This window comes from Silene latifolia, chromosome X, assembly GCF_048544455.1.
Source record: "Silene latifolia isolate original U9 population chromosome X, ASM4854445v1, whole genome shotgun sequence".
Classification (NCBI taxonomy): Eukaryota; Viridiplantae; Streptophyta; class Magnoliopsida; order Caryophyllales; family Caryophyllaceae; genus Silene; species Silene latifolia.
Window position 1 is genome coordinate 4826793 of NC_133537.1, and position 13838 is coordinate 4840630.

At 31.1% G+C, this 13838-nt stretch overlaps 1 protein-coding gene across 2 annotated transcripts; it reads right to left on the bottom strand.

Moving 5' to 3' along the window:
- Window positions 1-942: 942 nt before the first annotated feature.
- Window positions 943-7002, bottom strand: LOC141622385 (NAC domain-containing protein 105-like). Of its 2 annotated transcripts, XM_074438422.1 has the most exons (4): window positions 6880-7002; window positions 4954-5156; window positions 4254-4525; window positions 1022-1798 (listed from the first exon to the last, which is right to left on the bottom strand). In XM_074438422.1, the coding sequence occupies exons 2-4, from the start codon at window positions 5114-5116 to the stop codon at window positions 1109-1111; spliced, it is 1125 nt and encodes a 374-aa protein (XP_074294523.1). In that variant the 5' UTR covers window positions 5117-5156; window positions 6880-7002; the 3' UTR covers window positions 1022-1108. The 2 variants fall into 2 exon arrangements, with proteins under 2 accessions (XP_074294524.1, XP_074294523.1); XM_074438423.1 differs by lacking the exon at window positions 6880-7002 and having other exon boundaries at window positions 943-1798; window positions 4954-5416.
- Between the last annotated feature and the right edge of the window lie 6836 nt (window positions 7003-13838).

Genomic DNA, 13838 nt, shown 5'->3' on the forward strand with positions numbered 1-13838 from the left:
GGTGTATGGTTGTGGGGAGCTAGGGCCGGGGATGAAACAAGATAAAGACAAGCATGCTAAACATAAACAACCTTTGCGCACCGCATGCTAGACATCCCATATATGGACCCCAACATATACGACCCCTTCACATTAATTTCATAAATTTCATAACGAATAACTTTCTTTTTGTACTCCTTGTTTACATTGACCTAATAATAATAATAATAATAATAATAATAATAATAATAATAATAATAATAATAATAATAATAATAATAATAACAATAATAATTAGGAAACGATTCTAACGTCATGTCGAATACTTTTCCAATGATCTTATGAACTATCTTCTTGGCATAATAGTAGATTTAATTTGTTTGGAATGTTGGGCTCATGTAGACCTGAGAGTTCATCACAAACAGTGGCGGAACCAGATGGGGGCTAACAAAGGCAGTCGCCCACTTATTCCGCTAAATAATGAAAAAACTAAAGTTGTCATCAGTTGAAATTTTCGATTTTTTTTTTTTCCGTATTTATTCTATGACATTAGTAAGTCATCTATGGTTAAATCTCTCATCTCCTAATGTCAAATCCTAACTCTATTACTGGTCATAAAATATTAAAATACCTCCTTTGTTTCACAACGAGGTTAAATTTATAGTGATGGGACCGTAAGAACCGGATTGTGGTACAAATTGACTAATATATTTTCTGTGTAAATAAAAACCAATGCATGCAATACAATAAGAAAAAAATTATGACATTATATTAGCTAGGGTTTTATAATGTTAACCCTTGAATAATAGTCTTGATTATATAATCTTTTTCACATAAAATGATATACAGTACATCATTATAGTGCATGAGATATAAAAATGAGTTAATTCTACTTCAACTTAGAGCAAGATGCTTGTGTGACTAAAATACTCATAATTTTACGTCCAACATATCCACAATAACTTTATAAAAATCATGCATATATGTATATATTTATATATAACGTGTGTATATCTCCACAAGCCTTTATTTTCCCCGAATTTATAACACTAATAAAACATGTAATAAAAAAAACTCACAAAATAGAGCTCATCTTTGATTATATGGTACGTACTCTGTACTCATTTCATCAAATATGCATGCATGCACCAATATTATCCGAACTTGAACTCAAAAACCCACTTACTAATAATTTGTTGGCTTCACTTAGCTCATATTCTTCCCTTCCAATACTCCCATGCATCATCAATATGGCTTCAATATCAGTACTACAACTCTCCTCCTCATGATCATAATTAAAACTCGAAACCATATTACCTTTACCATGACCGCGATTTCTATGATCATTATTACCGAGTAATTCATTAGGGTCTTGATGATGACTTAGTTGTGAAGCAACAAACTTATCCAAGTCTCTCCAATCTGTCACCTTATTATTAGGGTTATTATGGTAATTGTTTGTGTTTTGAGAGACTAATGAGACGGAACTCGATGAAACCCTAGTCAAGGAAGGGAGTTGACTAGGGCTAGGGCTTTCTAGTTGAGGGAGTTGTAGGAAGTTATCAACTGATGAAGTTGAATGCATGAAGTTTGCTAATGCTTCAGATTGTAACTCTTGCTTGCATAACAAGTTATTGTTGTTGTTTGTAAAGAAGCTTGTTGTTTGAGAATGTCTTGGAACAAATATTGGATCTACCATTGAATTTACTCCATTGTTTTCGTCGTATACATGATAGCTCGAATCCCACCCTTCCATGTTCTTCGATTGAGTACTTGTTGCTTTTTTCTTGAATGCTCGACATACTACCCATCCTTCTTCCTATATAAAGTAAAATTTTGAAAAAAAAAATTAAAATTTGAAGATTCATTTACATGATTCAATCTATTTGCAGATGTCAGTTAACTCAGTTAGTATTATGAGAGGTGGTGCTCATGATGACCTTGGGTTTAAATCCCGCCAACATTAAAAAAGATTCATTCTATAGCTACCTTTACACACACAAAAAAAAAAAAATCATTACTAATGTTCATTTTCCTAGGGTTTTGATTATTACTCCCTCTATATCGATCATTTATTTAGCTTTTCCATTTTCAGGTGTCTCTCATTCATTTGTTTAGCTTTTGTATATTGGGTATGCTCCTAATGAGTTGTTTGATCATCCATTATAATTATAAGTATAGAGGATGTTATGGAGTATAATTAATTTTGTTTAGATGAAGCTAGAATAATACTACCACCTCATGTTAAAATTGAATCTAGTTTAATGAAAGACATGTTATGTTCATATTCTCTCTATTTCAATCATTTGTTTACTTTTAATTAAAATAACTCTTATAAAAAATAAAAAGATAAACAAATAAACGAAACATCAACAGTAATAATTATGAAAACTAGAGGTGATAAGTCTTCAAATATAGCACCACCACCTAGGCACTCTATACTTCTTTTTTTATACACCAAACATTTTTTTTTTTTTGATTGAATGAATGCCTTGATTTATGCAATTATGTTAGTGCAAGGTGAAAGCCAAGCAAACAAGAAGAGGACCACTATAATCATGATCACAATTAAGGTTGAACATCACCAAAGTCATGAGCAGTAAAATATGTACAGTAAAAAGTATGGTAAAAGAGGTTAAAGAGTCACATCCGGGTTCCATGGGTGAAAAGTGTATATCTTTTGTTCCTGTTTTTAATGTTTTTGCAATTATTTTGACTTTGCCTTTTTGTTGGCTTTGAATCTTTGGTAGCTTTGTGCTTCTTGTAAGAAGTGTACGTAGTCAAATTGTGCACAAGAAACGAGGTGTAAGACTATAAGTGGATTTTCTTCATTTAACTTTTTTTGTTATGTTTTAGGAAATAAATGAGAAATAATTAGGCTCTTTTTTTTCCGGCTTAACTAAGCTTAATGGAGTCGAATTGAACTAAAAGATCAATTGTTAAGAGATGATATGAATTGAACTGAATGAAGCACAACTGAAATTAGCGGATGTCCAAAAGAACTGTGTCTTAGTCGATTTATCTTTCTCAAAGCGGCTAAATATGTGTTATGTTATTGTATGATACGAATATAACATATTTTGTATAAAATGAGATGAAATGTTTGGTATAAAATGAGTCTATTGTAACACGATAATACTCGTATTTATGTATTTTGGTGTTAAAAAAAGGGGATGATTGAACATATATGGAATTTTAGCTTAACTCAATTGCTTCGAAATTCTATGTTTTAGATTTGTTTTTAAGATCTAAGCAAACTAATTACTCCGTATTTATTAATTTTGGATTCTTATGTTTTTATTGTATTATTAGTTCCATTATAATCATGTCTTTTCAAAATTTCTCATATCTTTGAAAAGTTATCATATTGTTGCGCGGGACAATGAATCGATTATATAGTGATTAAAAATGCAGAATTTTCCTTTTAATTAGCTTTTGTTGAACTTTATGTACTCTATGTAATTTACTTGATTTATTCTTGTCAATTTTACAGAATTTGCTTAGCTTGAATTGACTGACTGTTAGTAAACTACAACTTTCCTTATGTTTTACTTAGCTTTATTAAATTTAAATAAAGCAAAAAGAGGCAAAAATGAACCTCCAAACAATATACTTTACGTGATCATATGTTGTCTCAACTCCTCAAAAGTTAATTACCTTTACTTGGACGATTAACTTCATGCTTACGAGGATCATTAACGGATTCACTATTAAACTTAAGGAGCGTTTTTGTTATCAACTATTCGAGTTTAAAGATAAAAATGATATTAAAATTATAAAGCGGACTCTCTTTTCTCTGTATGGGTGTGACTCAAGTCCGCTTTCATGAAATATTACATTAACAATTGTCAATTTATCATGCATTTTGTGTAATTTATTCTATTGACTTTCTCAGTGGTATTAACTGAATTTATCATACTCCGATCCACAAGGTTATTTCATCATACATTTCCTTAAATATTTTTCAGTGTTCTCTAAATAGTAATTAAGATGACTAACTTTATTTTTTTAAAAACTTAAATGTTTATATCATTTTTTAGACAAGGGCCAGGGAGTATTATTAAAAGGAAATGAATCGGGAAAAGTAGTAACGCGTATAATGTTTCATTTTCTTGATTTAAACTACCGTAATTGTATACTCCCTTTATTCTGGTCAATAGTTATCTTTAATTGAAATTGAAAAACATATAATTATTGAACGAGACAAAAGAAGTAGAAGGTTAGAGCATTGTAAGAAAGGTATTATTAACTTTAATTATATATGTAGTACTTGCCTGAGGAGGTCCATTTTCATCAGATTCGAGACGATATTCATGCATGATCCAATCGGATTTGTGACCATTGGGAGCCCTGCCTTTGTAGAAAACTAGGGTTTTCCTCATCCCAATTAACTTGCTCTTGTCATACACTGCCTTGTCCCTCCCCGTTGCCTTCCAAAACCCGGCCAGCGTTGCCCTATTTGTACGCGTTCCTGTTGGATACTTCTTATCTTTGTGACTGAAGAAATACCACTCATTTTGTTCCTCGTACCCGATCCGGCATCGCTCTACGTATGCAATCATCATTCATTTATTTTAGACATATACTCGAATAAAAGGGTCCAAATTTTTTTACTATCGATTAATTATTGTATAGTATACGGTGGGAGTAATAATATTTGCATACGTGCACGTAGAGGTCATGACCTAATTAAAACCTTTTGGATTAGTAAGACGAATTATGAACATATCAGCTTGCTTAGTTGATAAAGTCAATAAAGAATGATATTTATGATCGACTGAGTTTAAACTCGTCATCATCAAAACTAAGATGACCAATGATCTTGAATGAATAATATAGTACGAAGTATCTCTTATGTTAATCAAGTTATAGGTAAGACTGTATACATCCGATCATGCTAAATACTAGAATACAAGACCTAGATAGGTTTGAGACGCAAAATTATTAACGAAAGAGATTGTTTAATATACATACCTTGGAGATCCCATGGTTCAATTCTATATAAGTCGATGTCTCGAATGACATCAAGATCGATCTTTTGAGATGCAATCTTCTTCTTCAAATAGTATCCAACTAGTTCTTCATCAGTCGGATGGAATCGAAACCCGGGTGGAACACATGACTCCATAGAATCCATTATGCTTTGATATCAACACTTGCAATAATCAACTTAATTTCTGCATGAAATTAATGACACTCAATATTAGTTAAGGCTTCATTATCATCAATAAATCATGATGAAGTTATATAAGAGGTGTGATAAGGAAGAGAGTGAAGTAATAATAAAGATACAAAAGGTGAAATTGAGAGGAACAAATTGACAAAAAATTGATGAAGTCTAGTTTAAGAGGAATGATGAACCCTAGTAATGAAAATGGGTAACAAGTGTATGTTTTTAGGAGTTAATCATCATATCATTTGGTGGTGAACATATATCACTCCATTAGTCATTGTCTTCACTTCTTAAGTATAAAGTTTTACTTATTTAATATGGATATATTCGTCTTAAATAATAAAATAGCAGGTCAAATAAATTGGTGAGACAAACAAAGAATACCTACATAACGATACATTCTTGTCCCATCTACTTGACCCGTTTCACATTTATGACAGATATGACTGTCTTAGGGAAACCAACTGATCGATAAAGTTATTATAATATATGTTTACTTATCTTATTATAAAAAAATAGAAATAAAAACAACCGCGTGCCTACCAATATGTTTAAAAAACCTAATTAAAATTTTATTTTATTTTTTAATAAAAAGGGAAATTAAAACAAGATAAGATTTTATAAGGAAAAAAAGAATGATTATTCAATGTAGGATTAATTAAGAGGAGGGGTTAATGGTGGAAGAATAAAACGGGGGTTTGTCCTAATCATGTTGTTTTATGTAGCCCAATGGTTGAAATGATTCTTCAAACCTAACGGGATTTTTAATATTTTTTTAACAAGTGCGTGTTACCTTATAAACTCGAGAAAAAGTATCTACCAAAAACAAATATGTTCATCATGAAATGAGTTCTAAAATCGCTAATTAGTTTAGTTTAAAGCCTTCTTTGAAAAATAAAATTTGAGTATTAGGCGTCAAAAAAAAAGAAGTTAAAACGTATTTTTAAAAAGTCTTACGTAAAAAATTGTGTTACCTAAAGCAATCATCATTTTTTTCAATTGGTTCATTCTTGTTTAATACGGAGTAATAATTTTAGAATAATAATTATTGTATAAAAGTAGCTAAATTTTCCAATATGATTGAGAAATATTTTCAACCATCCACTTTGTAATACGATTGGTTATAAATTACCTCATTTCATTTGTCTCATAAATATTACCTTCATAATACAAAAAAATTACTCATACTGTTTAATTAAAATATAACTACATATTCGAAATAAAAGTATTTGTTTCAAGCTAAGGTAATAATTAATCTGATGATTGTTATTTTATTATATGGATATATATAACGAAATTGTAACTTTGAAAAATTGGAAAAAAAAAATGAAATACTCGTATATTTCTTAAACAATAAATAGTTAAAAATAAAATGTATTTTTAAGACGGTGAGTTCTAATTTACTCTCTAAATTAAATCTAATTCTCTTTACTACAAACAACAAAGTGTACACACGTACACTTTCTACATTCCTGCATTTTGTTTTTTTGTTGTCTTTATGTCGATAAATTTGCGACCATTTTCTGACCTCCTTTCTACTCTCATTCCTTATATAAGTTTGAGCTTAGAAATAATATTAAAAGATGCATGGTGAAATAAAAACTAGAACACAAATTTTAACAAAATGGACCGTCTTACAGTATCAGACCGTCTTACACGATAATTATTGAAACTAAAAACACATGCATATAGTGCTAGATTAGGTTGGTAGCTAGAGTAGAGCTTACCTTGATTAATGTAATAACAATACTCTATGATTTTTGCGACAAAAACGACGAAAATATTGATTGAAGAAGAAATAAAAATGGAGAAGTAGTGTAAGAGAAAGAGAAGAGAGTTTGTTTATTCTTGAGAAAGGAGAAAATGAGAGGAGTTTAAAAGAGAGTAGTAAAGGGGTGGACCGCCTCTAATGCGCATGGTTTAATTCCATGCTTGTCCCCATCTTTTTACGTCACTTACCCTTTCCAAGGTTAATTATAAGGGTTTCTTTTATATATATGGGTACCAAAATAGGAATGTATTAAGTAATGTGTTTTTTAACAATAAGTTAGAGTATGTTACGATGGTTAAAAGAGCGATTGTTCTGTTATACGTACTGGTTTGCAGGTTTTTGTCGATTTTGTATGTTTAGCTCAATTCTAATTAAGATCAGAGTTTAGTTTACCCAATATGGAGAAATATATTAATATCGACTTCAGATTCCTTTAAATAACATCTACGGAATATAAATAATGAGGAATCGACATAGTTAATTTTACATTGGAATGAGTATGTGTGACTCAATTTTGATTTATAATGCTATTAATTTAAGCTTGCTAATTCTTATTCTGCTAAGGTTTACATATTAAAATAGGTCTTTCTTACATAATATCTATACCCGACTCCAATATCTCAAAAATTAGTCCCTACTAAAACAGTTTACAGTACATATTAACTAAAGTCTCGTACAACGATTAATTATAACTATGTTATATACAAATATTTGGGTGAATTGTGAATGCCTTAATTTCGAGCACCTATATGTAGTATTTACTAATTAAACATTTTGTAATTTGCTGGTGTGTTTGGGAACAAAGATTGTATTCTTAAATTAAGATTTGGACCAATTTGCATGTTTGGCAAACCTATTAGATTTGGATTTCCAAATCCCTACCAAATCCAAGTAAGGCTAAAATAAACTCATTTGAAATCCACACTCTAACCCCCTCATTTCAAATCTTTATTTCACTGTGCTAAATTTAAAATGATTCATTTCAAATTAAATTCTTGTTGCCAAACACTTCCTAAAGAAAAAGAGCGAAAGTGCCACCTAATGAGATTTAGTTTTAGTTTATTATATGTGTTTGAAGCTTTTGGAAATTGCATGCTAATACGGAATTTTTTTCCAAAATAGGCATTTTCCACAAATTAATTATCAAAATGAGTCGACTTTCAAATTTATTATCAAAAATGGGTCCATGTATAATCCAGAAATCACCTTCCCCTTTCCCACTTAAAAAAAAAAAAAAAAAAAATTGCAGAAATCGCCAACTCACATGGCGTTTTGAGAGTTGGATGAAATTTTGCAAAGCTTTGGGTATAGTCGCTGACCGACTTGGATCCGAGCCTAGCTTTGGTGATGACGTGGACCCATTTTGGTTAATAAATTTGAAAGTCGACCCATTTTGATAATTAATTTGTAAAAAAATGCCCGTTTTGGGAAAAAGTTCGCTAATACGAGTATAAAGTTTTGATGATCATCAATTCATGGTTAATCATCTCACAAAATTTTGACATGCCACGTATTACCGCCAAAGTATTCTCCTTCGTTGATTCTTGTTGCCCTTCTCAAATCTCATGCTAAATTACCACAAAACCACTTAGTATTTAGCATGCTTAGCTTTCAGGTGCAGTTGCATGCTTCGCAATTGTACGTTAATATGAATTCGTTCACAACAATTACTTGTGTACGATTGTCGACGAACCAACTCAATCAAAAGTTTAAGCTCAAAGTTGAAAGCCCATGAATAATTTTATACTCTAACACGCTCCTCTACAGAAATGTTCTTTGGATTTGAAATTTGGAAACAACGCAAGCCTATCCTCTCCATACATATTAATATTAGTACTCCCTCCTATTTCTTTATATCTCCCCCTTTCTTTTGGACACAAAAATTAAGAAAGGGGAAGAAAGAAGGAATAAAGTAGAATAAAGTATTGTAAGTTGTGAAATTTATAGGTGAGAGAAAATAATAAAGAATGAATGATGAATAAAGAATAGATAAAGTAATGAGAGTTGTTGATTTTCTAGGAGAGAGAAATTAATAAAAAATGAATGAAACTTACCAAAAAAGGAAAGAGAGAAGATAATCAAACTTGTGTGAAAAAAGAAAGAGAGAAGATAATAGGAAATTGGAGGGAGTATACTTTTAGAAAGGAAGCGCGCATGGTGATATTTCAACGCCCGACCTTTTGGTCACACTAGCATATCTCTGAATCTTTGATACCATGTTAGGGAATTAACTCAACCAAAAGTTAAAAGTTGACGGTTGAAGGCATAGGAATGATTTTATATATATTACTCCGTATAACACAATGAATCAGTTATGAAACTAATTAAGATTTAAAGCGGGTGTGTAAAATAATTATAGGAACGAATTAATAATATGTAAAGTTAATCATAGGGTTTTGGAACCTTACAAAATTCCATTTTGTATTGTTTTGAGCGCAATTAAGTCTAATCTCTCATGTGTTCTTGTTTACATAATTGACTTGTGTAGTACGGTTTTATAATAACATACCTGTAACCTTAAATGTTATTACGATAATTAGCCAAATGTACTTATAAGGTTTTATTTATATTTATGAGCTAATGGCATGAATATAAATATCATGCAATTAACATATTTATGATATGAAGAAAAATACTAAATAGGTAAAGTGTAATGATTTTGTGGACAAGTATTTTAGAGAAGGAACAAAAAAGGGAGGAAAAGTTTCAACGTACATTTCAACGAACTGTGCGTGTTTACATGGCGGTTTCTGATTTGTGGAATGCTACAGAGCTTTACGTAGAAGACAAAACAAGTACATGGTGGCCATGTTGGACCCAAAAGCCCAGCATATGGACACTACTTTCTACACTCTAGTCTCATGTACTCGTATAAGTATATAACCAATATCCATCTAGAGTGAAAGACGGGTTAAATATGCTTAAAGTGATGATATTTTTGGGCTCTACCATGCAACTTGTCGCTTGTCTTATGCTTAAAGTGAGTGGATATTTGACTCGTCTATAACTATAGACGAATATCACCCGTCTATAGTGAGAATTTGTGTATATAACTGAGCAAGTGTAACCTTCACTCTGTTTTATCCAGGTCATATTTAAGATTTTCGGTTTTTCTAAAGCGTGGTGTAAGATTACACGATAAGTCGATAAGTAGTCATATGAAACGATAATTTTAAAATTTCTTCACCAAAATTGGTAACAATGAGCATATCTTTCGCTTTCTTATGACTGAATATGAAAAATATTGTCTTATATAGTTTCTTATTGTGTGTCCTTACAACACACGTTAAAACATCTGTTATATTTTTTTATCTCCTAATAATTTTTGTGGCATTATACTTGGCGTTAATGTATGCCTTCTATTGTTTATATACATAAGGTAATACTCCGTACCATGCAGAGATTAACCAAGTTGATGATTAATAAATACGGGGTGCATTATGACTTTTTCTATTGTGATAGTCTCGATTAATAAACCTTCTTTATTCACAGTAATATATACGGAGTACGGAGTATGTTTTATGATTAATGTCGTATTATATCACATTCATTCAAGTACAATACGTACGTAACATTTAAATTTGGGCAATGATAGATTAGTTCTCGTATTCCAGAAATTTAGGTTACAAAATACTATTATACTCTATCTGTCTTATTCATTTATTTCTTTTTTTTAATTAAAAATAAACAAATAATTGGGGACGAAGAGAATACTCCATTACTTTGTACTCCGTATATGAAGGGGTGGGTTATCGTGATTCGTGAAACACATTTTGGTTGGGACATATAAATAATTATTCTAAAACGAGTATTGATGAGACATATAAACGAATTATCCAATGGCAATATTTTAGGGAGAAGGAAGATATCCACGTAGGACGGTGGTGGGTCGGCTTCAAGTCGCGAATCATGCGGCGAACCTCATCATTTTAACTTCAAATAATATGGACCCCACCCGCACCATTGCTCCCTCTTTGGTTGGGCGGTGAATACCATATCATACCATGCATAACTCTATATACGGAGTATGTATATTCAGCAAGTCTTGCTATAGATGGATATATTCGTCTATAACAAGAGACGGGTCAAATACCCTTAAAGTGGTGACAGTTTTGGGCCTCACCACACAAGTTATTGTTTGTCTTATGTGTAATTAATGTGGTATGTTACTTGGCTCATCTTTAGTTATAGACGGATAATTGCCGTCTATAATGAGATTTTGTGATATATATTTCACCATCCAAAATGTATTGAGCTCAACAAGTTTTTTTTTTTCTTTTAACTTTATATGGGATTTCCTTCGTCATGATAATTTGTTTACGTTTAATTTAGAATATACTGGGTAAATAAATGACTGAGATGGAAAGAATAATATATAAAGAAGTTTAGTGTTACTTTGTATTAACTAATCAGTATGGATTATTCAGAATGGATATTATGTACAATTGTACGTCATACACCAACTTGTACTCCTTCCGTTTCGGTCATTTTGGGTTGCCTTTTTATTTTGGAAATATTTTTGATGGATAATTGGTCATCCATACTTAATTTGGTCACTTATCATTCAAGAATTAACCCCCTCCTTTTTTCCTGTCTTTGTACCAAAACAAATGACCGAAACGGATTTCGTAGCTTATCTTATAAACTTGTTTTCCAACTATTGGTGTAGATATCTTTCATTGTACATGCATGTGCACTTGGGCCTGTGTATGTGACTATATATAGGTGTGGGGTAATTATTAGGTGTTTATCAACTAGGGTTGGCCATCTTTGCTCAATTCAATTATGGAAGGGTACGGATCGAAAATTCAATCCAAAATGCTAGTTTGATTAGATAACCATATAGAAATTCACAAAGTCTCATATCCATATTTAGTCCTTTATTGAATAATAATTGGATTAAATGCGAATATTCATATTTCAAAATTACTTAATAGATAAGTTTAAGCTATTTTCGTTTTTCATTTGAAGAGTTCTAAGAATAAAAGTAAAAAAAAAGGTGGAAATTTCGAAAATATTGGACAGACATAAAAGCAATCCAAGTACCTAAATAGCTCTAAATGTTTTCAATAAATATCCAACTTATTAATGTGTACGTTATAAAAAACCGTTTTATTATATAATCCGATGATTCAATATTGTACTTGAGTATCTACAAGTGAAAAACTTAACTCAATATGCATAATTGTACGTGTTTAGCTTAAGGAGACTGAATTTTAATGTTATGAGACTAGGTCAGGACATCTTGATTCGAACGATCTACAGTAGTTCGTTTGAATCAAGTCCGAGTTAATAGGAAGCATATTAAAAGTACAAATTAATTATGATAGAGTGTAGGCTCAATTTTATCGTAATTACAATATTTCTTTTTAATAAGGGGCCTTAAAGGCGTAAAAAGTTTAAGTCAAACAAATTTAACAATAAAAGATGCCTATTGTATCGAAAGTGAAGGGGAATTAAGACCCCACTACCCATAGGGTAGAAATGCCACTTAGCCAGGGTTACCGGATTCGATCAGCTTTCCTACAAATTTCGTCAAGAACAAATTCTTTTTTATCGCTTACTAAATTACATATATATAACCCGTATATTATAAGGACGAATTGCAAACCAGTAAGGACGTATACATAGCGAATCTAATAATAACCGTGTCAATGGGTTTCCTATAGAAGCTTACTAAAAGGAAATAAGAAGACGACATTAGCGTAAGCATAAAAAGTAGATCACAAAGCTGTCCCACAAAAGATCTCTAAACTCCTTTGTTTTTCAACAAGCTCGACACCTCTCCAAACATCTCATTTTCAACTCATTTCCTTCTTAATTAATGCTCTAATTAATGAACTACCATCTAAAAAATGTAATTAATTAATGTTTGTTAGGGTTTACCTTTTTGTCTGTTTTTATAGTTGAATCATAATATTATTTAGACAATGGAGGTTGGTGAAGATGGAATGAAATCAATTAAAAGAGCACATCGATCTTTTTGGCATTTCATAAATCAATGCTATGTACTCCTTCTGTTCCGGTCATTTGTTGTCTTTTGGTTTTCGCATAAATACCAAAAAAAAAAGAGGGTCAATTAGTAAATGACATGTGGACCAAATTGAGTGTAAATGACCAAATTGTTCATCAAATATATTTCTAAAATAGAAAGGACAATAATTGACTGAGACACCAAAAATAAAATAGGACACAACAAATGATCGGGACGGAGTAGTATCTAATAGGCTAGGTTTTACGAAAATTCTTCAAGCACACTCCTTAGATTCCACTATAGAATTGTCATCAATTGTAGTATAGTACTCTCTAGTTATACTATTGTAATGTTATTGTATGTGTGATTCACAAGCTTCTTTATATTGGACTAGATCATTATTGCATTCCTTGTGTAGATGTATAGGTTGTAATGTATGCACTAAAATGAAAAAAATGATTTTTCTTTAATCATTATTTAGTATATGTGATAGTCTGCAAATCCGTATATGAGGTCAATCACATTTTTTAGGGGCTGATAGGATCGAAATCTAGGAGGCATAGTCACATGCCATAAGTTAACCTCCGCAAGCTAAGATTGCTATTGGTGAGGTTTGGACTCAAAACCCTTGAGAAAAATTCACCCGAGTTTTAAGTGATAATAAATTCCAACTTAGCATATGAATTATCCATATTATTAACAACAACAAAATAATAAATGCTAAATAATGTACATCTAAATTTCAATTGCATTTTTAGGCATAAATATTTGTACAATTTGAAATTATCTTAAGCTTAAAATCAAAAACTCCTATATCCATTCTTCCATGACATTCGGTACTTAAACTTCGTCGACTCCAAAATTTCTAAAACTCGATGACTTCAAGGACTCCGTCATATAAATTACACTTATTAAACTTATAAACTTGGATGACTTTATAA